The 27,268-nt window shown below is 41.6% G+C and overlaps 1 protein-coding gene across 4 annotated transcripts; it reads right to left on the reverse strand.

Moving 5' to 3' along the window:
* Positions 1–26,393, reverse strand: USP8 (ubiquitin specific peptidase 8). Of its 4 annotated transcripts, none has more exons than XM_075431653.1 (20): positions 26,264–26,393; positions 17,965–18,129; positions 17,154–17,298; positions 16,580–16,665; positions 13,811–13,955; positions 13,157–13,214; positions 12,268–12,409; positions 11,825–11,987; positions 10,577–10,721; positions 10,164–10,384; positions 8,435–9,022; positions 7,058–7,147; positions 6,368–6,448; positions 5,701–5,963; positions 4,898–5,110; positions 4,223–4,433; positions 3,662–3,898; positions 2,996–3,138; positions 2,489–2,621; positions 1–811 (listed from the first exon to the last, which is right to left on the reverse strand). In XM_075431653.1, the coding sequence occupies exons 2-20, from the start codon at positions 18,066–18,068 to the stop codon at positions 626–628; spliced, it is 3,354 nt and encodes a 1,117-aa protein (XP_075287768.1). In that variant the 5' UTR covers positions 18,069–18,129; positions 26,264–26,393; the 3' UTR covers positions 1–625. The 4 variants fall into 4 exon arrangements, with proteins under 4 accessions (XP_075287768.1, XP_075287767.1, XP_075287766.1 ...); XM_075431652.1 differs by having other exon boundaries at positions 12,268–12,412; XM_075431651.1 differs by having other exon boundaries at positions 12,268–12,427.
* Positions 26,394–27,268: the final 875 nt, after the last annotated feature.

Below are 27,268 nucleotides of genomic sequence, written 5' to 3' on the forward strand. Positions count from 1 at the left end.
TAACAGAAAAAAAATACAGCTCTGCTTTTTTATTAAGTAGTGTTGCAATTATTTAGAGCTGGCAAATAAACGCAATCCTCTGAATTTTAGAGATTCTCACAAAAAGGACAACATTTTATTATATACATAGTTCTGATGTGCAAGTATGCAATCAATATGTACACTTACATTCCTAACTGTTTACATCATTCTAGAGTATTCACAGTAGAATCAAGCTTAAGGTTAGAAATGTGAAAAGGCCATAACAGTGGAAGAAAAAAATAAAAATCAAGATATGCCTTGGGATTTTAAGACACTTCAAACTACCTGTTAATAGATTTCAGATGACTAAGCTAGAATTTAATTTTGGAGCAGACTAAAAATATAGTTTTTTAAATAAATGGTAATGCAAGTATGCTTTTTAAATGGTTTCACAGATGGCAGGATTACCACAAGCATTATTAACCAGTCTCCTGCTTTTTAAGCATTAGTACGGACCAGAAAGAGCTTGCTTGCAGAAAAGCTGCTGCAACCATTCCTGTATCTGCCAGTGACTACCTCTGCCAGAGTTTTGCATATCTGTATGTGTTCCCATACCTACTTTGCTCTCATAAAAAGAAAACCAGTTTTCTTAACCCACAGCACTTTATGTGGCCATATCCACTGCTCGCTGTTCATAAGAAGTGTAAAAGAGAATGTATGCAGCTGAGGATTTCACAGATGATGCTGAGATCTCCGATACTTCATGGTCGTCAAACTTAAACCAGCGCTGTCTTGAAGCATTTTTGCAGTAGGCTGTATAGTGCCCTCCATCCAACCCGCCATAATGATTCTGTAAACGTCAGAACAGAGAGGAGAAGAGAGAGAAGCAGGAAGAGAAAAAGAGAAGAAAAAGAAAAGGAGAAAAGAATTAAGGGCCTCAAAACCTGCCATTTCTTCCCTTGTTAGGGAAATGAACTAGATTTGTGAGATTTTTACTAAATACCAATCATTCTTTTTAGAATACAGCTTCATCTGCAACAAGACTTGAAGGGGGAGGGGGGATAACACCAGGCTTGCCCCTGACAGGCTGTGGGATGACAGGCCAAGGTCAGAAGGCCTCACCTCAGTGCCTGGGAAGATCATGGAGCAGATCCTCCTAGAAGCTATGCTAAGGCACATGGAGGACAGGGAGCTGATTCGAGACAGCCAGCGTGGCTTCACCAAGGGCAAGTCCTGCCTGACCAACCTAGTGGCCTTCTGTGATGGAGTGACTACATCAGTGGACAAGGGAAGAGCTATGGATGTTGTCTAGCTGGACTTCTGTAAGGCCTTTGACAGGGTCCCCCACAACATCCTTCTCTCTGAATTGGGGAGATAAGGATTTGATGGGTGGATTCTTCCGTGGATGAGGAACTGGTTGGATGGTTGCATCCAGAAGGCAGTGGTCAACGACTCAATGTCCAGATGGAGAGTGGTGGTAACTGGTGTCCCTCAGGGGTCCAGACTGGGACCTGTACTGTTTAATATCTTTATTAATGACATGAACAGTGGGATTGAGTGCACCCTCAGCAAGTTTGCAGATGACAGCAAGCTGAGTGGTGCAGTTGACGTGCCTGAGGGATAGGATGCCATACAGACAGACCTGGACAAGCTGGAGAAGTGGGCCCATGTGGACCTCATGAGGTTCAACAAGGCCAAGTGCAGAGTCCTGCATCTGGGTCGGGGCAAACCCCCAGTACAGGCTGGGGGATGAAGGGATTGAGAGCAGCCCTGCCGAGAAGGACTTGAAGGTACAGGTGGATGGAAAGCTGGGCATGAGTCGACAATGCGCACCCACAGCCCAGAAGGCCAACTGTATCCCGGGCTGCATCAAAAGCAGCATGGCCAGCAGGTTGAGGGAGGGGACTGCTGAAAACCCACACGGAGTCCTGCGTCCAGCTCTGGAGCCCTCAGCACAAGAATGACCTGTGGGAGGAGGGCCAGAGGAGGCTACAAAAACTATGAGAGGGCTGGAGCACCTCTGCTGTGTGGAAAGGCTGTGAGAGTCGGGGCTGTTCAGCCTGGAGAAGAGAAGGCTCCAGGGAGACCTTACTGTGGCCTTTCAGTACTTGAAGAGGGTTTTATAAGAAAGACAGGGACAAACGTTTTAGCAGGGCCTGTTGTGACAGGACAAGGGGTAATGGTTTTAAACTAAAAGAGGATAGATTTCGACTGGAGATAAGGAAGAAATCATTTACAATGAGGGTGGTGAAACACTGGCACAGGTTTCCCCGGGAGGTGGTTGGTGCCCCATCCCTGGAAACATCCAAGGCCAGGCTGGACGGGGCTCTGAGCAGCCTGGTCTAGTTGAAGATGGCCCTGCTCACTGCAGGGTGGCTGGGCTAGATGACCTTTAAAGGCCCCTTCCAACCCAAACCATTCTCTGATTCTAAGGCAGGCAGCCTGGAAACCTAGATGAATCACACAAACTAACCCAAGTCTTGGCATAAAGACCAGCTGAACTTTGAAGCGTGATGTGGTTACTTACCGATACTGAAAACAGATTGTATCTCTTCAAGTTATTCTTTGGACCAATAACATACTGTGAAAGGTCAAGAGTTTCCAATGGGAAATCTACAGAGGTTTGAAGCTTTTGCTTCCATCTTCCATCATAGGAAAATCTAGAGAATTAAAGGCATCATTGTAAGTTACAGGTTGTTCACAAGCTATTTAAGAATGTTAAGCATGTTTGCTTTCCCTGTTTTTCAGCAGGACATGATCTCAACTAAAGCATTTGGCCCTAAATGCTGTTAATGCCTGTGCACGTGTTCCTTACTACAAATGGAAAGAGATTACTTGTAAAAGTGCACTGTGACCTACAGCCTAACAAAACAGGCATCAGGTAAAAATAAAATTCTTGCAACATTGCAACTGGAAATACACCCAGAGCTTTCTCTAATTAAAAATGGTTAGCTATTGCACTGGAACAATCAATCTCCATCAAAGCCTGGTCACTTCACCCTAATTAATATTCACAGATCACCGTTTCTCTTACCTTTTCAAGTGCACAAGAAGAACAGGTGGTAATTTCCAAATTTCTATTTTTTTCAAAGAATCCCTTCGAGTTTTGCAATGGCTACAGTAAAACCTATTGTTATCAGTAAGCTTTTCTTCTTTGGAGAACAATCTAAGGCATTCCTAAAACAAAATACATAACACAGATCGTGAAGGGCAGGTGTTCATGAAAGTGTAGCAAAAATGTCTGTTTCCTATTTGGTTGTTAAACTGCATCAATTATCTGTGAGCTGTGTTTCACAAAAATGAGGAAAAGTGAGTTAAATTCATGTGTGGAAGTTCCTGCGTATATTAATTAGCTGCAAGTCCTTCAACATATACCTACAGTATTTTGTTAAAAAACACAGAAATATTTATACCATGACCTACAAAAACGATTAGTATACATGTCTTTTCTGCTACTGCAGCTTAAACATTTCCATCCTGCTTGTGTTTTAAAACTTTTAAGGAATGACCTATTTTTTAAAACTTTAGAAGAATTAAAAAATAATGAAGACTCAGATCTGTTCATCCTTCAGGTTAGTGCAAATCAAGCTGGAATATTGGCCAACCCCTTCAACAAGAGGCTGAGCAGAAGCAACAACATAGTGAAGTGACAGAGGAATGTTTTTACTTCAAGAGCTGTTTCTCTCTAGTGCCAGCGTACCTGCAGCGTACATTTACTCGTGGATGCAAGTGGTAATGACAAATACATGAAAGCCTCAAAGGTCCGGGACTTCTTGTGACATGTAAGACACTGCACTGTAGATTTGAACTGGCCTTGAAAGAGTGCCACAATAATGGATTCATTGAGCTGCTTGTGCTTGTGCCAGGCCAGTTCTGCTGCTCTGAAGTCGTCAAGATGGTCATTGTTTTCCTCCTTGTATCTCTTCCTGTTGTCAGCCTGGATAACAGAAGTTTAAATGCCATAGCCATACATTAACATATATAAACCTAGAAAGTCTTATCTATAGGCAAGCATACTGTTGAACATTTGCAAAAATATTTAAACATGTCAGTGTAGCCATCCATCTCTTACCTAGTTAGGCTTCTTGCATCACTCCCTTTAGTATCTTATACTGTTTCAAACTAAATTCCTACTTTAATTTTCAATTCATTGTACACAAAGTTGCAGTAACATAATCTTATGAAATATGAGGGTCGTCTTAAAATTTATTTCTCTTGATTATTTGACAGATGTATAATTTGTTACAAGTGTGTTGCTTACTTTATTTAGGTCTTCATGCAGGCCGTCCATTAGAAAGAGAAGCAATTCTTGGGAGTCCTGCTGGCTATATCCTGCAAATTGGTCATTAATCTTCCCAATTGTGATTTTAAAGTCTTTGGGACTGATATATTTATACTGTCCTGTCCATAAAGCTTTCATTATTACACCAAACTCTTCAGCCACTTCGCCTTTATGTCCCAGGAAATTTGACCTATACAATTAAATAGACCAAAAAAGAAAAAAAAAAAAAAAAGGTGAGCCATTGAGGAAACTTTTTTTTTTTTTTAATATCATTGTTACTAAGTCAAGACATTATCCCAATTTCAAACTAATTTCTTTGCACCAAGAAAAAACAGCTGTTAGACTGAGTCAAAATTTTTGTCAACCTTGCCACTGTAATGCTTCCATAGTCAAGACTGGGCTGCTGGAAGGTGCAGCTGTTCCCAGTTTGTTTGTAAACTGCTATTTAAATTTAGTTTAATTAGGACTGTGCAGTAAAACCCATTTTGTCACACATTAATTTTGAAAATGTCAAATGTTAGCATTTGTCTCCTACTTAAAAAAACAAACTACCCCCCTTAACCCCACTAAGTGATGTTTCTGAAGTAACAACTGTAAAGGCAGATTTTTTTTCCTTCAATTATAAATTAAAGGATAAGAATAAGAGCTTGTTACCTGTTAATATCATCTTGATACAAGTTTCTGTTAAAATAATCAGCCAGGTGAGGTGCATTGCACAGACATTGTAATATGGAATTCATATAGCAAGTGTTCCCTAGATTACGAAGTCCTGTAAGAGCTGGTCCCGATCCCCCAAACACAGGATTAAGATTCCGAATTTGTGATGCAGAGAGTCTTGAAATTTCTGCTTTAGTGTAACAGACTGGTCTGTAGGGAAGAAATTATTTTTTAGGAGTTTCAGACATGACAAGGCTGTGCACAAGAGCCAACAGAACCACCCTCCCTCACAGGAAATGAAATATCCTGGCACAAGATATCACCCAATGCCATCATTTAAGGTATTCAAAACCAGTCAATGCAATAGTGAGTAATCCATACATGCTGGCCGATGATGAGGCTGAGTTATAGCCTCAAACAGTTGTTGGTTTTGGTATTTTAAATTCACAGATGAACAATTAGCTGTTGATTTAACCCAGTTTAAAAACTGAAAACTCTGCATTTCACAAGCTGTCAGAAGGCTGGTGTTTAATCTCTTAACACAAATACAACTTAAAAAGCAAGTATTGTCCAACTACACTGCGACCTCTGAAATTCAAGTTAATACATAACAATTACATCAATTCTCAACAGATAACTGCCCTATACGTTGAACTTCTAGTGATGAAATTTAAGTCTATCACTCTTGCACCCTTTCAAACCTACTTAGAAAATATTAATGAATTTCAGATGGTTAACCACAAAGAAAGTCCTCTATGCTATCCTATTGCACGAGCTGAGGTATAACTTATTGAACATACTTATTGTCACGATTTACTGCAGGAGTTACAGGAATTCTTTTCTTCTCTTCCTCCTGAATGGCTTGGGTTATATCTGGGGAAGAGTAGGAGCGCTTCAGTTTGGAGTGTTCTCTTTCTCGTTCAACAGTCACCTGTGGCTTGGGTTTATGAGTTGGAGGGGTTGATGGAGGAGTGGATGAAGGAGCCATTTCTGGTGGATACATATGAACAGTATTTGTTGGCGAGTGATAGTAACGAAAGGTTCCAGTGATTGGATCCAGAAACTTGGGGAAAAAGAACAAATTGTTTCAAAACCAAGTAAAAATCCATCATTAACTTACTTACCTATCTTTAAACTACTGTAAGAACAGTGTACGAGCTTTTCAAACATTGAAATGTTAACAGTCGTGACTGGCCTCAATACTTAATGGATTAAATTTACTGGAAGGCACCACTTTCACCAAAATGCATATTGAACAGCAAGTGCATAGTACGAGAAACAGCAGATGGGGTCTCCTAGTTTCATTACAAATAATGTTAAGTTTCAGAAAATAACTGTATGGCAGTTGAAGGGGAAAAAAGGAAAAAAAAAAATCAGGCAAGATCTAACTTAGAAATAAGACACAATTGAAATGTATTACAAAACTGCACAAGGCAACTTGATAATAACATCAGAATCAAAAGTTACCTTTGCCCAACCTGCAGGCAGTCCTGGTATTATCCTTCCCATTTCTTCACTTCGCGCTCTCATTAATGGCTCCCGTTGAGACTAACAAATAAACAGAAATGTAAGGTATGTACCGTTACTTATGTAGAGCAGCAAGCTGTCTGTGACTTCCCTATATAGTTACATGATTTAATGCAAAATAGTTCAATAAGAAAACCTTCATTATAGCTGGAAATACAGTTTATTGTAATGGTAATATAGTACTACTATTTTGTATCACTCAGTCGAAACAAAACCCATTTGTTGACATGCTCCAGAAAAAAAGGACAATTCAGTCTCACAAAAGTCTGATCACTCAATTTCTTCGATAAAGAAGCTGCTTCATTAGGAATACGTGCTTCTGTTAAACACATAGGGACGAGCTTTTCTCCCGTTCAAAGCGGTATGTGAAGGAGTATGCATGAGATGACCAGCAAGTGTGCAATGCTTGTTAATGCCATCAGAAACAGATGAAGATTTCTAGTGAAAGCTTCAAATATTTTTTTAGATGAGTATGACAGATGAAAAAAAGCAAACAAACAGTTTTAAACATGGCGTAGTATTTCCTTAAGATGATGACCTTAAAAATTGAAATGAGGTGGAATTTAACATAACAATCATAAAGTATCTGCGCTTCCTTGGTTTTAGCTACAGACAACACACTGTATTTACTTTAAGTCTTTCAGTATCTTGTTCAGAATCCTCTCTAAGGGGTCCTGGCTTTTGAGTTCCACTGTCTGGTTGTCGTTTAACCCCAGTTTGCTGTAAAAGATTTTGAGAGAAGGCTTTCAATTTTCATCTGGAATATCAGTAAAGAATGCTGATAAAGCAAAATAGCAGTTATATTTTCTTTTTCCGTTGTTAAATGCACATGCCACAAAGAAGTGGTTAGAGCAGGTATCTACACATCACTTTTATTCTTCCCAGTCTGTACTATAGGCAGTTCACTGGAACAGCCTTTGTAGCTGAGTGTTGTATTACATAAGACTGTCTGCTATGTAGTTTCAAGAGCTCAAAAGTAAAGTGCAGACGTTCCACCTACACTACTTTCCTCACTAAAAGCTGTGGCTTTTACAATTTGTTTTTAAATTAAAGACTTTTTGCCCTTTTACTTGTTGCTGTGACAAAGTCTCTCCATGAAAAAGGCAAACTGTGACACCAACATTATGAATTTATTTTAGTGTGAGCAGTCACTTTGTGAATTAGGCGAAGTTGCTCTCTCAGTCAAAAGAAAGCTCAAGAATGACTGTTCTAAGGCTGTCCAGGAAGATTTATTTCAGCTTCCTTGTGCATTTGTATCACACAAGCATCAAAGTTTGGTCAAATTACAACTGCAGTTGCAAAGGGAGAGAAAAATATCTGAATGCATGTTCTTGAGAAATGGTTTTAAAGCCATCTATTCCATTATTAACTCAACTTCACAAACAGCTCCTGTTTCATGATCAGATAATTTTCACACTCTCAGAAATTTTGCAATTATTTTCAAGAATCTGAGAAAAGAAGCAACTGTGACACTCTCCCCCCCACCCAGGTTGGAACCTGACTGTTCTCAGCAAAAATGCTAGATTCGGGTATTGCTGTGCTTCTTAGGCTAGTCAACAAAATCCTGTTGTATCAGTGTTTATGCAGCTGGGGGCACTAATGAGTTTGCTATGATAATATAATTCTGTCCCTAGCATGTATTAGAACAGTGTCATATACCGTACTGGGCTGGTACAAGAGATAAAACACCACCATGCCTCTGTTTTTGAAACAGAGGATTGCAGCCTATGAACCATCCCTACTAGCTCCATGTCAGTGGGAACTTTTATTATCCTATGCGGATTCCATGCTGCCCACCTGCAAGCGAGAATCGAGGCTGTCTTGGGGGAAAAAAAAAAAAGAAGAAAAAATCTGTTAATGTCTTGGGTTTAACTTTCTCCTCTAGATTTACATAAAAATGGCCTAAATAAAAATCCAATTATGTATTTAAAATTTCGAGACTGACACTACTACAAATCATCCTGAATAATTACCCCACATTTGGTGGTGATTTTCTTTTTCACTAACCTTGCCTGAAACAGTCACAAAGGTCTGAGATGCATCACGTCTCTGTATTTCTGGTGTTCGAGCTCCCTTTTCTCTTTCTTCCATAGATATTCTGTCAATCTCAATCCTTTTTGCACCGATGCTTTCTACTTCATTCTTATTTTGCTTTTTTGCTTCTACTGCTTCTTTGCGTGCTCTTTCTTGTTCCTTTTCCTCCTGTTCTCTTCTTATTTGTTCATCCCTCTCCTTCTGTTCTCTGTCCTCTTTGGATTGCTGTAGCTTTTCTTTGTGTTCCTTTTCTCTCTGTTCTTCTTTTGCTTTTTTTTCTTGTTCTTCTTTTTCTCGCTTGAGTCTCTCTTTCTGTTCTTCTTGTTGCCTCTCCCGAAGTTCTTTTTCCCATCTGTTTTTCTCTAACAGAGCAGCAGTTTCTGCATGTACCCGACTTTTTTCTTCTTCTGTCAGAATGCTCTTTGCATCAAGTAATGGCTTTGTGGACCGGTCTGGAACTATTCGTCCATTCTCAACAGACTGGCTGTCACTCACTGTACTTTCAGGTTTTGGTCTGTTATCATCAGGAATTTTTAGTGAAGGCTTTTTAGTACGATCAACCTGTAACACAAAGTGTGGAATAACACTTCACTACAGCTATTACTGCTCTCTTAGCTAGGCTTTTTCTAAGCGAGAGTTATAAGAGAATAAACGTAATATAAAGTTGACTTCTGCTAGAGAGATACTGAACTTCCAATTCCATTAAATCTGGTAATTCAAATTGCTTGTTGGTAAAATCAGGTATTCACTTAACTTGCACATGTGAGATAAGAACTGTTAGCCCTACAGAACCATAAGGACAGCATTAAGCACTGATTATTGCAACTCTTTATTTACAGGTTTTCAAAGGTTAACATCTCAGGGTGATCAGGCAGCCTAATCTGAGCTTGGCTCTCTCAGTCATGTGACAGAGCAGGTGATGGAGGCAGATCTGCCTGATGGGAAGAGGTATTTAAGAATGGCTTCTGCCCAGACCTAGAAAAGCAAGTTGATTTTGATACTGAAGTAGAAGTTCTGAAGAAGTAAGAGCTAGTCGGGTTCAGGGAAGAACAGAAAAAATGTATTTTTTACAGTTTAGGGTCCCTTGGCTGAAACCTGTGTTAAAGGCAGTATCTAGCAGGGTGAAAGTGAGAAGTCTGACTTTAGCTTTGTCTCCTAAGGAAAGCATTATTATAGTGTAAGGACTCTACAAAGGTGTGTTTAGAAAGTTTTATCCCCATAAAAGAAAGAAACAAATCCCTCTACTTTCACTACTGGGCCAAAAGCGACAAACCACCGAAGTGTTTTATTATTCGAAGGAAGATACAGTCGCAAGCAAGCAGACCTTTGGAATAGCCAAGGTAAGCCACGGCCTAACCGCCTTCCCTGTATTTCATCATATGTATACTTTGAGTAGAAAAATTTGCTTATGGGCTTCTTGAACTGACCATGAATTGCTGAACTTCAATTCCTCAGGTGCTCATACCAAAATAGTAACAAAAAGCTCTGCAATTATGTTAAGTATATTCAATTTCATGAAATTCTATAGATTAGTTACCATGGCTTCACAGACCATCGGTAGTCCCTCTACCGGTGTAGTTGTGTGCAAGGCTTAAACAAATACTGAATATGTTCCCTTGTGGAACTAGGCTTCTGCATGCGGTGGGTCTCTAGTAGACTAACTAGACACTAATTTTGAAAAAAAAAAAAAAATACAGCTTACCTCAGGAATACTTCTCGTAATCGATACTGGATTAACTACACATGAACTGTCAGATTTTGGAACAGCAGTATCCTGTACATTTGGTCTGTTAAGTGATTTTAGTCTCTCTTCCAAATTATCTCCCATTTCTTCATTTTCAATTACTTCTGTTGGAGATGGCTGTATACCAACGACAGGTGGAACAGGAGCTGGCTCTTCCAGAGATGGATATGTAAAATTCACTTCAGGAGGAAGGAGAGGAGGGAAGCATGAGAGAGCTCTTAAAATGAAACCACAAAAGCAAAATAACCCCCACATTCCACCCCAACATTTAGATTTGGCCAGAACAAGGCTATCCCAAATATATTTGAATTAATTAAAGATACCTCCAGTAATTATAAACACTTGGGGGGGGCGTCATCCTTTATACTTACAAGAAACAGTCACTGCTTCACTCCTGCTATGCTGGGGTGGAGTTACTTTAGCATTTGTTGTGTACTGGGGAAAACAAAGGAGCCAGTTTTCATAACCTCCTTCTAGGATTAAAGGCTCATTCTGCAGTATAGTCTTGCTTTCCCACTATAAGAAAAAAGTTTGAAAGTAAATAATTTAAAAATAGAAAGGAAACTTTTACATCCTAACACTGTTGTTGAAATTTCTGTGTCTAGTCATTACATTAAGAGCCAGGTTACTTCTGGGTTTTAAATAAGAATTAAACAGCCCGCAAAAACCCTTTGGGGAACAGGGATCCTCCCTGTGTTTGAAGAATGCCTAACAGTTAGGCTCCTGGCTCTACCTACAACAGCGTGTGAATATTTCCAATACAGAAAGAACCACTTACTACTACTTCAGGTAACGATCCTCCACGCAGAAAAAATATTTTTATTATATTTGCTTCAGTTTCTTATCTGATAAGCTTGCTGAGTGATTAGGGGCATTGGCTTTAGAAAGCATAACATTAACTTTCGGAAAAACCCTTGAGAGTTCAGGTTCCAGACTGGCCTCTTCTTGAGGTCCTCAGTATTAGAACATGAACAGGGCACAGAGGTTCAGAGAATATTCTGTAAAGCAATAAACGGGGAGAACTGCCTGAACTATCCTTGAACCCCAGTCCTGAAGGCTTAGGTAACAGAAAGATGTGCACTCCTTCACAAGAGCCACCTAAGGAGTAAGGGACCACATAGCCACAGCCAGAATACTGACTTGAGAATGCTGAGCATCTGCTTCATGTTGAGTCTATAAGCTCCCTCCACTGATGAACCTTAAATCTAAATTCCTGTTTCTCTGAAGGTTATTTTCAATTATGCACAAAAGTTAACCATGCTCAAAATGTTTCTGGAATCTCCTTCACCAAAATTCTTCCATTCTAGAAAGTGCGTGGCTGATCCGATGCAAAGAAGCCAGGCTACTTTGGCCTGCCTATGCAGGTGGCCAGCCATTTCCCATGAATAAGGAATTACAGTTGCTAATACAGGAAAGAGGGTGACAATGTTTTTGAAAAGCAGTACTAAGTACTTCCCCAAATCACTCTGTCAGCCAAGAACTAAGTTTAGGAGTTAGCTGTTGAACCAAGATGTTTGCCTAAAGCATCATTAAGTCTTCCATATACTTTGTAATTACAGGTGCTTTAAGACCTTCTTATTTATTGAGATGAATGCATATAAAATGTGAAACTTTCCAACCTTAAAAAGTGCATCTTTCAGGCTCTGAAGAGTTGTTCCTAGCTTTAAGTCTTCCGCAGAACTAAACCAGTCTAGCAGTACAACGTAATCAAACTGTCCTCTCCTCTTCCATGGATCTCTAGAATCCTCTGGGAGTCCAGCTTCAATCCAACTAGCAGTAACTCTGAAATGTATTAAGATGTATTTGAAGACAAATGTACAACTAACATTTTGTCCAACAATATATAATCCATATAAGTTTATGTGCTTGGATAAAATAAATATGCTCTCGCTTGAAGTCAGTATGTGCAAGAAGAGAGCTGTCCAGATACCTCTTACTCACTGGTATATACCAGCGATTCTTAAAGTAAGCGTACAAGCTTTAAAAGCGCATAATCTTTTTTCAGTCAACTTGTAAATTTATAAAAATAAATATTTCACCATCATTTAATGATATTTCATACCCAGGAGTGATAGCTTCTTCTGGGACACTGATAGATCTTGGAATACAGGATTCCTGATAATCCTTCAGTCTTCGAGCATCCATTATAATCAATTCAATATTTTTGTCCGACATCATTGCAAACAGTTTCTCAGCTGTGACTGCTCCTTGAAATACAGAAGCTATTAGAGGCAAAAAGCCACATTACGAATGGAGATACCTATGATCACATCTGACTGGTACAATCAAGACTACAAACAGATGAAACAACAGAAAAATCCCACAAAGTCATGGAGGTGAGACCCTCTAGAATAAACATATTGTCTCTTTTGCTCCCACTACTGTAGTGATTAGCACCTGATCTGCTGAATTAGATAATCGTGAACGCTTTAGTGATAAACTAGTTTTAACTTCTTGTGGTCTCATTTCAGTCAAGCTGATTAGGCAAGCATTTGTAAACTACCTGCTGCAGATGTTCCTCTTTGGTTAAGAACTCCAGAGAGCATTTTCACATATTTATTACAGGAACAGAAACCAGAAGGTTGGGACAGGAAAGGAAAAAATTCTTATTTAACTGAGAAAGCTGACACATTTCAGCCTTGCCTAGATTTTTTTTCTTACCAGTTGAGGCGACATTTTTCTGTCTACTTTGACCACTCTAGCACTAGTTCAGCTTTAGTTACTAAACTGCTGAAAAACTAAGTACAGCTTTCTAAGATCAAGAGATGTGACGAAGGCTGCAATACAGAGCTTTATTAATTACCGAGTCAATGATACTGAAATGCAGGATACTAGAAATGCATCAAAATACTCCATGAAATAACTCCTTAAAAGAACTGCAACTGCTTAAGTGATAGGTGCATAGCTACATGGAGACTTTTTCACATCTATGTGAACACTGCATCTCTTACCACTCAGACTGTCAGACTGATCCTTGCTTTCCAGTGAATGCTTCCTCTCACCATTAATCTGTGTTGTAAGGAAAAAAAGTTAATTTAATATCTAGTACTCAGAATCAAAGCGACCAACAGACACTAACTCTCACAGAGCTTGAAGGAAACTGGTCACATTGTGAGCCGCAGGAAGAAACTTAGTAAGAAAGCTTCTTCTAAAGATGTGTTGACAAAGCAAGGTTGCTGCCCTACTTAAAGAGAAACCAGTTAAAAAGGGAATACAACCTGTGACAGCATCATCTGCTAGATGAAATTCGTGAAGCATTTGCAGAGAAGTGAGTTTCTTTCCATACTGTTGCTGAAAAGTCACGCCTTTCCTAAAGGAGGGGCCATGTCATCCATAACATCAGTTTATTACCACTACCTTCGGTTTGTTACACTAGGCAGCAAATAGAATTGGTCTTTACAAAAAAATTAGTCTATCTTATGCAAGACTTGGAGATTGGTAGGACTCAGTATCTTCCAAAGAAATGTCAAAGAAGGGTTCTGGGGAGTGTAAGCTAACTTAAAAAAAAACGATTCTGAACTGGAAATGGCTACTAGTAGAGATCAAATGCTAGATTAAAGCTATACATTTAGACTGAATTAGAGCTGGTAAACATCTTCAGCTACCCTTTGGCTTTTTCCTTTGGAATCCACAGCACTTTCTGAGGAGTTTTTGGCTGAACTCTTTCCATCATCTTTTGATTCTTGTTTTTTCTGCAGCTCTTGTCTGTCCCTCTCTTCAAGTTTCTTCCGAACTTCAGCTTCCTCATATCTATTGAAAAAAAAGGAAAAAAAGCGCCTTTTTTTCAATATTGTGTCATTAGCTAGCCTTCAATAATTAGCATCTGAATCATCAAGTCTTTGGGGGAGGGAGGGGTGGCATGGGGGAAGTATTTAAAGTTTAAAAAGAAATTTTAAGTATTGTCAATTTTTGTATTTCTAGCAAACCCCGTTTTCATCTATTACTGCGTGATTTTGGTTCTTCCACTCTTGGGTTGGTTTTGGGTCCTGTCTCATAGCCACTGCTCTTAAGGTTAACTGATTTTTTTTTCTCTAAACCTGGGGACATGCTTAGCTATGGTCTCGGTAAATGTAACAGGTTTTTCATTTTGTAGAGGAAAGAGTAAGTATTGGTGACTTGCAGGTAAACTTCAATATATTATAACAATCTTCCCAGGTATTTTATTGGCTTTGCAACAGAGCTAACAGTAACAGTTAGGAGTAAGGTAGCTCAGTTTTCTAAATTTTCTTCTGAGAAGTTGGGTCAGAACTACCCATATGGTAGCAGTCACCTTCAAGATGTAAACTGACTTTATAATACTGTTATGTCCTCACCTATGTCCCTACTGTTTACTACAGCAGGGCTACAGTGAAGTCATAGTAAGAACTATGTATGTGCAAGAGTTTTGGTGGACTGAAGTCTCATGTACAGCTGTCCTCTTCATAAAGCCTTAGACTTTAAAAATAACCTCCCAGCCTTCTGCCATTGTAATGACAATCACAGTAGTGTAAACCAGTGACCTCCAAACTACAGCTTTTAGATCACCAGCTGCAGGTTTGTACAGTCACATCGCTGTTAAATAGCATTCTACTATATTTAATATAACTGAGAAGCTTAAGGGTTACTAGTGATCCATAAACCAGAAAAGTGTTTTGAACTAACGATTTTGACAGAATCAAGCCATGAAACATGAACACTGAACTCTATTAGTAATCACTCATTTTAATCAGACATTGCCTAATCAAGATTAAAATGACGACAATACAGCTGTATATCATATCAAGAGTACTGTGTTAATAAACTAGATCATTAAATCAAATTCTACCTCAGTCTACTCCACTAATTGGCCACTAATAGGAAGGAGGTTGCAAGTCTCTAATTTTTTTTTTTAAACAGGCTTCTTGATCTGGCAAAGGCATCATAAATTAGAACAGAGCATCTTGTTCTCATCTGGAGTTAAAGGCACTAAAGCATACTTCAGATTTTAATTTACTTCAGTTAATATGGAATATTTACCCATCAATTTCCCATTTACCTACTGATAGGCCTTTGTAGCACATAGTAGGTCATTTATGTAGGTATTCCCACTCCTACACAAATGATGTTTCAGCAGCTCCACTTTTAGTTAACAATTAACATTTAAACTATTTGCTGGCCTACTGCCTGGAGAAAAAATTATACAAATAATTTCCCTGAAACCACTTCTGTAGTTACACAGGAGTCATGTTTCATTTGTGTTAACTTTAAATACATACACATTTTGCCCAGAGTAGCTGCAACTTCTTGTGTCAACTTTCAAAACACTGCTCCTTTCATAAAAGCCACAAGTCACTCAACAATAAGTCTCTAAATAATTCGGTCTGTAACTCTATCAGTGTTTACTCTTACAGTGAATTTGTAGCTCTGTTGAATTGTAAGAATCCATCAAAAAAATAAGGAAAATCTAAAGATTATCTCATGCATAGTATCATGAGACATCCTTAGAAAGTCTCTTTTCATATATGCATAAGTAGACTCTTCTTTCCTTTTTCTCCGAAACTAACTTTCTAGATTAAGCACTTGGAAAGGCACTGAATATGCTTTCAAGCTTTCACAAGAATACTTGAGGGGGTGTGGGAAGGGAAATGTGCCTAGCTGAAGGGAGAGAGTTAAAAGGGTGAGAAAGGGGAGAGAAAGATAATCTAAGGATGCAAGAAGCAGGTAAGGCTGGATACATGACACATACTGCAATAAATACCACCTACAGACAGATTCTACCTTACAAGTTCTTAATGGCACAATTTTGTGGCTTATGGCACAAAGACATGTAATGTGATAGTTGTAACTGAGCTACCCAAAAGCCCATTAGCATCAGCTCTGTTTCATACTGGCAAAACTGTGTAATTCCATATACGTGTCTGCACGTGCCAGAGGTAGAGAAAAGGTGTAGCAGCTAGCTAAAGAATCGATGTGTCTTGTTAGTGTAAACTAAATCCACACTAGGAGGATTTACATTTACTACATTTAACATATGTAAACATTAGGAACATTCATTAGTAAATTTGGCTTCAGACGACCTTATGATGAAAACGGTAAGAAATGGCTCTTGATAATACCTAGTGTATATCTTGTGGAGTTTTTTTATTAGTCATTAAACAAATATAGGAGACAATATCAATAAATCATAGTTACCAAGAATTAAGAGACAAAGTATACAGTGGCAAGTTATTGGAGTATGCGATGACAAAAATTACCTCCAATAACACTTTTGTGGATAAACAATGTAAACTCAAGAGTTCTGGGTACCCAGGGTCTACTCAAGTACAATTCCTTGCTACTAATTAGCATGAAAACCTGCAGTTGCATATGTAGAGGCTTCAGGTATAATGAACAATCTCTTAACTGTATTCACGTACCTGAGTTTAAGGCTGTCTGAGAGTCTTTCAGCTTCTTCAATAGCTTTTTTTAAATTTGTAGGTCCAAGAATTGAATGAAAATAATCCTAAAAGTACAAGCATCACCCCACATGTTAATAGTACAGCTTAATAATGCCTACTTCCATGCATATCAAGAACCACTAATGTACAGAGAATCAGTATTATGATATTAATGCCAAAAAAAGGAACTGTTTTGAAACAAAATATTTTCCTCTCAAACATGAGTTTGTAAGTAAAATTGTTCTATAGCACTAATAAACACAGGCTAGTCAAGGCAACTGCACAAAAAAAAAGTTTGAATGGGAAAGATGACATGAATACCTTTCCCCGAAAAAATATGCACAGATCTGACAATTTATATACCTTATGTTTAAAAGCAAACTGTAAAAGCAATTAACAATAGACTTGTCAAAAACAGGAAGGAAAAAATACCATCACAAGTGAGACAGTTTACTGAATATCAGTGTAATCCTTTGAATGTGCATTAGTCTAGTTTGCTGTACTTCTAATACTTCTACCAATGCAGAAGAGGTCAGGCAGAAAGCTTTTATACCTGTTGCTGCTTAAAATCAGGTCTCTTTTTAATAAAGTTATAAACAGTCACATATTTCATATATAGGATGTAAGCTTTTTCTTCATCACGGTCCAATCTGCTTTCTTCTGCTGCCTTGAAAATCTTAAGGGCACTTTGCACATAACTGAAATCAAAGAAGAGGAGTAAAGCATGCGATTGACTTGTTCCCGAACACCTTTTCATTACAAGATGCTACTTTAAGTGTTCTTGGCTTCTGCCCATATATTACACGTTTGATTTTACCATCTTAATATAAAGCTTTCATTAAACATGAACTACAATCATGCTCCTCCAAATAATGTTTGTCTTTGTCAGTTTGCTTACTAGCCTTCTTTAAAATCTTTCATAATTAAATAGCATATGGAGATGTGGAACACAAGTACTTAGCAGAAACGTCTGCCTTCTAAAAGTAACTTTTTTTGAGGAAAAACTAATTCATAGTAAGACAAAATTAAACTATTGATTATCTAAAAATGCTAGAGGCAAAATATTTTCTATTCACACATTTGCTAAACTTTTTACCATTTTTTAAGAATTTGCATTTATGTAGCCTTTTCTCCAAGTACACAAATTTTCATGGGCATCATCATATGTGAAGCCACCTCCTGTAGGCAGTAAGCTTATCTGATGTGACAGGTGAGAGATCTATACATAAGACTATCAAAGATTTTATATCTAACAGAAATAATTGAGGAGGTTTAGATCCACAACATAGTTGTTCTGCAATCTGCTCAGAAGAGTAGCACTAATATTTCTAATATTAATCCAGAATCAATTAAAAGATATATACCTCTTTGTACTCGTCTTTTCAGGTTTTATTTCTGTCTTCTTGTTGAGATCTTTCAGCGAAGTACAGAGATACAGCTCCTTAGGTACAGATGCCACAGCAGGCATGTTGTTGTTACTTATGTCCCTTTTAGGATGGTACAGCTTCTTAGAAGTCTCTATCAATATTCTTATGGAGAAGGGGGGGAAAGTAGGGAGAGGGCAATTACACTCCAATGACTTCACACAGTTATAGTTACCTATATGGGGTTATCACCTAATCTATCTCACTTTATGTGAATTAGCACTAGTATAAAACAATTTGGAACTTATGCAGTTAAAGATTAAGCTATGATGAAAAATTCTAAATGTAATTTAATTGTAGGTAATGAATTGAAGCTCTAGTACCTGATCTAGTGCACTACAATCTGGCGAAATGTTATTATAATACTACAGGATCTGTACTTATCAATACACCTATATGTTTACTATTAATCTATATTACTACTAGTAAAACAGAATTACTCACATAGAAAGATACATATACTTAAAGCAAAAAGAAAACATCTGTCACTTGTTCTGGGCAATTATTTGTAACACAAGCATAAAAGATAAAAAGTATTTCCAGAAGTTAAAGAAAACTTCTTTTCCAGAAGTCAGAAGAATAATGTAGCTGCTTAAACTGCAACTATTTAAATGTTAATCATCCATCAGTTCTAAGTATTACTGAGGCAAACAGAGTGGCTGAACAGTTGACAGCATAAATTAATCCCCCCAAAGTGACAGAATTATTTGAAACCACTCTAGGTAATTTATCAAGAATGTTAGCAATATGTTGCTAACAAGCATAAGAAAATAGTAAGAAAAGAATGTTCAAAAATCATCATATCCAGCAAATTTGTTCAACTATTACACCAGTAAGTACATTATGAAAAATTATCTGACTTCTCTGTACTCTAGAATTATTAATGGGTAATTATTTTATTACTACCTTAGCACAAACCTCTGCAAATACACACTACGCTTAAAGAAATGTGACTTCTAATGTCCTGGCAAGAGATAAGCTGAGAAAAGGAAGGTTGCTACTGTTAAAGTCGGTTTGAAACTTCCTGGACATACCGTAAGTCTTAATCTACTCTCTCACAGTCTTTCTGCTTTCAGTTGGAAGTGCTTTCCAAGTAGCCATGAAACAGTTAAGCAGAGTTTGGCCAGAAGGGACTATTACATCATCTCATCTAATATTCCGCATAGAGCAGTCCATTAAGTCTCATATAGTCTAACTAAAAATCTTTGAATCTAGTACACGATAAGTTATTTTAGCCCTTGGGGGCAGCAGGGGAGGAACTGAGCTCCCTCTCAAGCGGTGAGACATTAAGGTGCTAGCAATATTGAAGAAACTAAGGAAAACTAGTTAGAAGAAAGATGCTCACATGATTCTAGGTTCCTAGAATGCATTGAAGACAACTTCTTAAGCCAGGTAATAAGCACCCCTACCCGAGGGGATGCGATACTAGACCTGGTAGTCACCAATGCGAGTGAGCTCGTTGGGGATGTCAAGATCGGAGGTAGCCTGGACTGCAGTGACCACGCGCTGGTGGAACTAACGCTACGGAGGGAAATGGGAATAACGAAGAGCATAGTCAGGACCCTAAATTTTAGGAGGGCAAACTTCCAGCTCTTCAAGGAGATAGTCAGAAGGACTCCCTGGGAAATGGTCCTCAGGGACAGGGGAACAGAACAGAGCTGGCAGGTCTTTAAGGATGTACTCCACAGAGCGCAAGAGCTCTCGGTCCCCAAGTGTAAGATGTCGGGCAGAGAAGGGAAGAGACCGGCATGGCTGAGGCAAGAGATGCTGGTCAAACTAAGGATGAAGAGGGAACTGCACAGGCAGTGGAAGCAGGGACTGGCTTCCTGGGAAGAGTATAGGGAATCTGCCCGGTTGTGTAGGGCTGGGGTCAGGAAGGCCAAGGCACAGCTGGAGATGAACTTGGCAAGGGATGTGAAAAATAACAAGAAGGGCTTCTACAGGTATGTCAGCCAGAAAAAGATGGTCAAAGAAAGCGCACCCCTGCTCATGAGCGAGACCAGCGAACTGGCAACAGCAGATGAGGAGAAAGCTGAGGTGCTCAACAACTTTTTTGCCTCAGTCTTCACTGGCAACTTCTCTCCTCACCCCTCCTGAGTCAATGGATGGCATGAAGGAGACCAGGAGGGTAAAATCCCTCCAGCTGTAAGTGAAGACCAGGTTTGGGACCTCCTGCAGAACCTAAATGTACAGAAGTCCATGGGACCTGATGAGATGCATCCCAGAGTCCTGAGGGAAACGGCTGATGTAGTTGCCAAGCCACTCTCCATGATACTTGAAAAGCCATGGCAGTCAGGGGAAGTCCCCAGTGACTGGAAAAAGGGAAACATTGTGCCCCTTTTCAAAAAGGGTAGAAAGGAAGACCCTGGGAACTACCGACCTGTCAGCCTCACCTCTGTGCCTGGGAAGATCATGGAGCAGATCCTCCTAGAAGATATGCTAAGGCACATGGAGGCCAGGGAGGTGATTTGAGACAGCCAGCATGGCTTCATCAAGGGCAAGTCCTGCCTCACCAACCTAGTGGCTTTCTATGATGGTGTAACAACAAGGGTGGACAAGGGAAAACCTATGGATGTCATCTATCTGGATTTTTGTAAAGCCTTTGACACGGTCCCCCACAACATCCTTCTCTCTAAATTGGAGAGCCATGGATTTGATGGGTGGACCGTTTGGTGGATAAGGAATTGGTTGGATGGTCGCAGCCAAAGGGTAGTGGTCAACGGCTCAATGTCCGGATGGAGACCAGTGACGAGTGGAGTCCCTCAGGGGTCTGTACTGGGACCGGTGCTGTTCAATGTATTTATCAATGACATGGACAGCGACATCGAGTGTACCCTCAGCAAGTTTGCAGATGACACCAAGCTGAGTGGTACGGTCGAGACACCAGAAGGATGGGATGCCATCCAGAGGGACCTGGACAAGCTGGAGAGGTGGGCCTGTATGAACCTCATGAGGTTCAACAAGGCCAAGTGCAAGGTCCTACCCCTGGGTCGGGGTAATCCCCGCTATACAGGCTGGGGGATGAAAGGATCGAGAGTAGCTCTGCTGAGAGGGACTTGGGGGTACTGATAGACGAAAGGCTGGACATGAGCCGGCAATGTGTGCTGGCAGCCCAGAGGGCCAACCGTGTCCTGGGCTGCATCAGGAGAAGCGTGGCCAGCAGGTCAAAAGAGGTGATTCTGCCCCTCTACTCTGCTCTGGTGAGACCTCACCTGGAGTACTGCGTTCAGCTCTGGAGCCCTCAGCACAAGAAGGACATGGAACTGTTGGAGCGGGTCCAAAGGAGGGCTACAAAAATGATCCGAGGGCTGGAGCACCTCTCCTATGAGGACAGGCTGAGAGAGTTGGGCTTGTTCAGCCTGGAGAAGAGAAGGCTGCGGGGAGACCTGATTGCAGCATTTCAGTACTTAAAGGGAGCCTATAGGAAAGATGGGGACAATCTTTTTAGTAGAGACAGCAGTGACAGGACGAGGGGTAATGGTTTTAAACTAAAACAGGGCAGGTTTAGGGTAGATATAAGGAAGAAATTCTTTACAATGAGGGTTGTGAAACACTGGAACAGGTTGCCCAGAGAGGTAGTGGAGGCCCCATCCCTGGAAACATTCAAGACCAGGTTGGACAGGGCTCTGAGCAACCTGATCTAGTTAGTGGTGTCCCTGCTCGCTGCGGGGGGGTTGGACTAGATGACCTCTAGGGGTCCCTTCCAACCCAAAACTTTCTATGATTCTATGATCAGAACAAATAAATTATTTCCTAGTAGTGAAAACCCACATGGCCTTTGACAAAACAAAGGGAGGGCATTTCCCTTCCACCCTCAAGGTGATGGTCAGCCTGACCAAAAACCCATCAGCTAGTGACCTCAGAGTGAAGTTTCACCTAAATGAATCAATCAGCTGCTGAATGCCACCAAACAAGGTGGTCCTGATTTCCTTCCCTCTTCCTCGTGCCAGTCTGGTACTTGTCCAGCCTCTTACTGAGCCAACTCAGCATGCTGAAGAGGTGGAAAGGTGATGCAGCTTGTGTGAGGAGAGCACTCAGCACATGCAGCTGAGAATGAGAAGCCGAGATGGGAACGTGATCCCTTCCATGGCACACAGCTGTTACATTCTTTGAAGTATCACTGCATATAGTATCACTATGCTGATTAGGAGTTGTTGATGTTGGTCTAGGAACCGATTATCAAACAAAGATACTAAGTTAATCCAGACCTTTGATAAGTTCATGTTGGAAATAGATGCAATAAGGTAAGATACACATCTAACGATGAGTTTAAGATCTGCCATGCCAAGGTCAGACTAAACACCCAGCTAGATACCTTGCTGCTTAAACACAGATGTGGTACTTGCTAATTTTCCAACTACAGGGCAACTTTTTGAAGTTGCTAAACTTGTCAAAAATACTTCCTTAGGAGACTGATTTTCAGGTAATTCTAGGAAGTAAATAATAAAGTCCTCAAATACTCATTTTAATACATAAAATTAATAATATATCCTATACCCCACTCATCTTAAAACATTGTCTTCCCTATATAAGGTGTCTTCTGTTCAACCTTCATTTTCGGGCAGATATTTAGGTTCTGAAAGCAAGGCAGAAAATTTACCTGAAGAACTGCATTCAGTAGAAACAAAACAAAATGCAGACACACACCCTGCCCTAAAGTAAAGGACCTTTCTAAATCTGAAAGCTTTTTTGCCTAAAACAAAGTCATACTTTTTACAAACTCATAGAATTGCAAAAAAGGTTTCACTTATCTTCAGATTTCAGCATTGCTTGTCTCATCCTACCTTCAGAGCATGTCCTTACCTGGCTCCCCCCTGCCTTGGAACTGTAAATAGACTTTTTCTTTGAAGCTAAGTCCTTTCCAAATATATCGTCAATGTTTGCTCTGTTATGTAACCAGTATTTTCTTAATCTTAAGTGGTAGCATTTGGTTGTGTTCTGACAGAATATTGTAACTATGTTGTCCGAAAAAGATATAATGTTACTGTATCTGTGTTCGTATGAGGAGAAAACCCAAGATTATACCAAAGATGAACCATTTAATGGAAGGCCAAAGATGCTCGCAAATCCTCAAGTGTTGCTGACACACCTTGATATGGGCAGTTCTTCTGGTACCTCACCTATGCAAATGTAGAACTAGGATAAAAGACAAATCTAAGTTTTGGCCCAGAACAAAAATTGGCTTTCCATGTTTTTCTGTTATGGTTAGTAAGTTATAACTGCAGACCTTCAAACTGCCAGAGAACTTCAATACTGAACTTGCTTTTATTTCCTGATCTGAAGAAATTTCTCTACCGTTTTCCAAACCATGAGCTACTAACCACAGTATCTCATGAATGAGGTATTACTCTCTGACCTCCCACAGTACCGTAATTCAGACACTATTCTGCAGTAAAATGAGTAAGGACTGATTCAGAATAACATTTTCTTTAAAAAAAAAATCAAATTCTCAACAGTCTATTACAAAACTACATACAGCATATGTCATAAGTTAATATGAGATTTCAGTTGCAGTTTCTAATTAATTCTTCTGTACGGAACTTTAACTATGGAACTATAACTAGCATTTTCAGTTTTACGCAGCAAAAAATTCCCTAACTATAAGCTACTGATTACAGGACTGGAACGAGGAAAGGCTGAGGGAGCTGGGCTTGTTCAGCCTGAAGAAGAGAAGGCTGAGAGGGGACCTAATAAATATCTGAAGGGTGGGTGTCAGGAGGATGGGGCCAGACTATTTTCAGTGGTGCCCAGCAACAGGACAAGGAGCAGTGGGCACAAACTGAAGCACAGGAAGTTCCAGCTGAACATGAGGAAGAACTTCTTCCCTCTGAGGGTGATGGAGCACTGGAACAGGCTGCCCAGGGAGGTTGTGGAGTCTCCTTCTCTGGAGATATTCAAGACCTGCCTGGACAAGGTCCTGTGCAGCCTGCTGTAGGTGACTGCTTTGGCAGGAGGGTTGGACTAGATGATCCCCAGAGGTCCCTTCCAACCCCCACCATCTGTGATTCTACAGGCTGACCACTAGTTGCTAGTTGACTGTTCAGAGTCTTGGGTCAGAACCCTTTAAATTCCTTAAACTTCTACTAAAATTTAAGATGTGCTTCTAACTTGATTTTTCCCTTAGATGAATGAGAGTTTTTTCCTTCTCTGAGCAGGCTTTGGGAAGACACTGATTCTTCATATATAAATATAACCAGATGGTTTTGAACCTGAACTTCTGCAGATATCTGATTCCTAACTGACCTGGTTTCAACAGTTCCTCCAGCACAATATGTTGCACAACTAAAGATGTTCAGGAGTATTTAACATACAGCAGTGGAATGCATGGAGATAGAACAGCTACTGCAAGTTCTGTATGAGGTCTGTATTTGTTTCCACTAGAGAAGCTGCAAAGAACTGTACTTTCTTATCAGAATCACATCCATTTCATCAGGATAAACTCCTGCTGCTCCAGGCTGTATTGACTAGATTACACCCACTTTTGCCTAGCATTCAATTTCCCCCCACATTTATAATCACCCTATCAATACAATGGCAACACTGCGGCATCAATTATTATATATGGATCTTTCATCTGTCTTTAAGGAAGAGAGATTTCTTTTTTTCCCCAGCAAAAAAAAGAGAACTGGATCATAAACCAACAAATACAAGGGACTGAAGAAGCCATCATAGCTAATTCTACTATTAGTCAACCCTGTGAGGGAGAGGAAACAACCTATTTCAGGTCTGTCAACTTTTTTCTTCAAAACTAAGATCAAACTCCAAACCATGGATCTGTTCCATATCTCAGGCTCCTTTTTTCTACTTACAACTGCTGAAAACCAGGCCAGTATCCTAAAAATACAAGGGAAATCATGCTTGGATGCTTATGGGCATTTAAAATACTTGGATGGATAGTTTTACACTGACAGGGAAACATACCTGTTGGTAACAGGTTTTTCAACATCTAATTATCATGCCTGTTTTACTAAGGATATGAGTAAGCTATAAGTGGAATGACCATAGCAAGAACAACGCACAGAAGCAGTTACATCGCAAGCAGCATACGCTAACACAGTCTGAAACAAACTGACATGCTAAATACTGTTCATCACCAATGCAGGTATGTAATAAAGTATTATTCACCTACTTATTTTTGTCTCTAAGACGTGCGCAAATGAGAAACGTGTTTCTCATGAGCATTAAGCTCCTCAATTCTCTTGAAAGAGTTGGTTTTATTATCAGTATTAACCTAGAGGTACAGTATTGGAACACAGCTGCATTATACAATCAATCAGCATATTTATCTCCGTAAGCCCTCCAGCTTGCTTTCAGGCTCTGGCACTGTTAATACTACAGGCCTTGGTCCTGTAACTCTGTGTGCATAGGTTGATGATAATCACTGGGGTTCTTACAGCAAGGCCGTGATGCTCACATAGAGTACCCATGCTTTCACGGTTTTGCTGGGTACCACCAGCCATGACCGCAGTTACACATCGCGGGTCTGTCTCCAGCCGTGTACTGTGCCGAAGCTACCTGCACTGCCGAGGTGGGGAACCATTCCTTCCGCACGGCAGAAAAGTCCTTTCGGACAGTTTGCTCAACCAACAGTTTAACTGATACTGATGGGGAGGGAAGACACTCAAGTTGCTTAAAAAAAAAAAAAAGTTGGATTTTATACATCAAGTTTGAAAGTTGCTCGATCTAAGAACGAACACAAATAGCTTCACTTCAGACAGACGAAAATCAGCACAGCGTACGCAAGCAGTGCCGGTGCCAGAGGCTGAAACTCCTCCGAGTTCGTAACCGGGCGGTGAAAACCCTGCGGGGCCCAGGTGCGGGAGTCTCCATGACACCGCAGCCCGCCGCCTCGCCCGCCCCGGCCGGGGAAGCGCCGCTCCCCTGCTGCCATCTTCCCCCGGCCGCTCTCGGGCTCCGGGGCGGCTCCCCCCGGCCCCGCTCAGGCGTCACCCGGCTGGGGGGGGAGGCTGCGGACTGGCCCAAGGTCACACCGCCGGCACCGGGGCGGAGGGCTGCCCCCTCCCCGCCGGGCCGGGCCCGAGCACCCCGCGCAGCCCGACCGGCTCCCCCCGCCCTCTGCAGCCCTTTGCGGGCCGCCTCCGCCACCCCACCCCCCGCACGGCGGGGCCGGGCCCGGGGCTCCCTCCAAGGGCGCCCGCCCCCTCCCGCCGCGGCCGGGGGAGGGCGTGAGGTGGGCCCGCCCGCCTCGCTCCCCCGGCGGGCCTGGCCGCGTACTCACCGCCGCGGGGACTCGCTGCCGCAGCCCGCCGGCCCGGGGCAGGCCCATGTCCGAGCGCCGCTGCCAGGAGACGCTACGCGGCCATGGCTGCTGAGGCGGAACTCGGCGGTGTTCCTCCCCCCCGCCTCCCTCCCGGGCCTCCGCTCCCCCGCGGGGGCGGGGACTCTCCGCGGCCCTATCCGTGCCGCGGGGCCGGGCTCGGGCCGCGGGGGGAGTCTGGCGCCGGGACGTTGGCGTGCGGGCGCTGTGGGGCCGGGCAGCGGTGCCGGCATGGGGCTCCCTGGGAGCCGGGGTGACTCCGGGGCCGGTGTGAGGGGTCGGCTCGGGTCAGCGGCACCCGCGCTGGCTCCTCGGGGTCAGCTCCGGAGAGGGCTCGCAGGGAGCGTGGGGCCGCGCACAGCCCCGTCTCGCCGCGGCGGCCACCCGGGCGCTGCGCGGGGCCGAGGCCGCCCTGCCCTGCCCTGCCCTGCCCGCCCGCCGTGGGCCTGGCTCCTCGTTTGGCCTCCGGGCGCTGTGTGTTCCCCAGGCCAAGGCACTTCAGGCAGTCTCCGAGGTTTGTCCCGTTTCGTGGGACGTCCGGCGTTGGCCTGGGGTGTTAAAGTGGCCCTTCCACGCTGTGAGAGCTGGTGCCGGCAGGCGAGACACCTCCCCGGACGAAAATACCCTTTTTTTTCTAGAGAACATTGACTGGGGACATTGTAAGCTCAGATCTCGGCATTTTTTTGTTGGTGGTTGTGTTGTCTGTGCAGCTTGTGGTGTTACTACGAGCCTCGTAGCTCAGGGCTGGCAGGTACGTGCTGACATGCCGGCATGGGCACGCTGGGATTTGAAACTCCGGGAGGAGGGAGGGGAGAGGGTGGTGCTGAGCCTGCTCCGGGTCAGTTGGCGAGGCAGGTCGAGTCATCCAGATCTTGCACAAAGATGCTTTGTCCAGCCACCATCCCAGACTGTGTCAAGGTGGGGAAGTCAGCTAAGATACTTTAACCTACTGCTTTATTTTGCCAA

Source organism: Opisthocomus hoazin, chromosome 10, assembly GCF_030867145.1.
Source record: "Opisthocomus hoazin isolate bOpiHoa1 chromosome 10, bOpiHoa1.hap1, whole genome shotgun sequence".
NCBI classification, from domain to species: Eukaryota; Metazoa; Chordata; class Aves; order Opisthocomiformes; family Opisthocomidae; genus Opisthocomus; species Opisthocomus hoazin.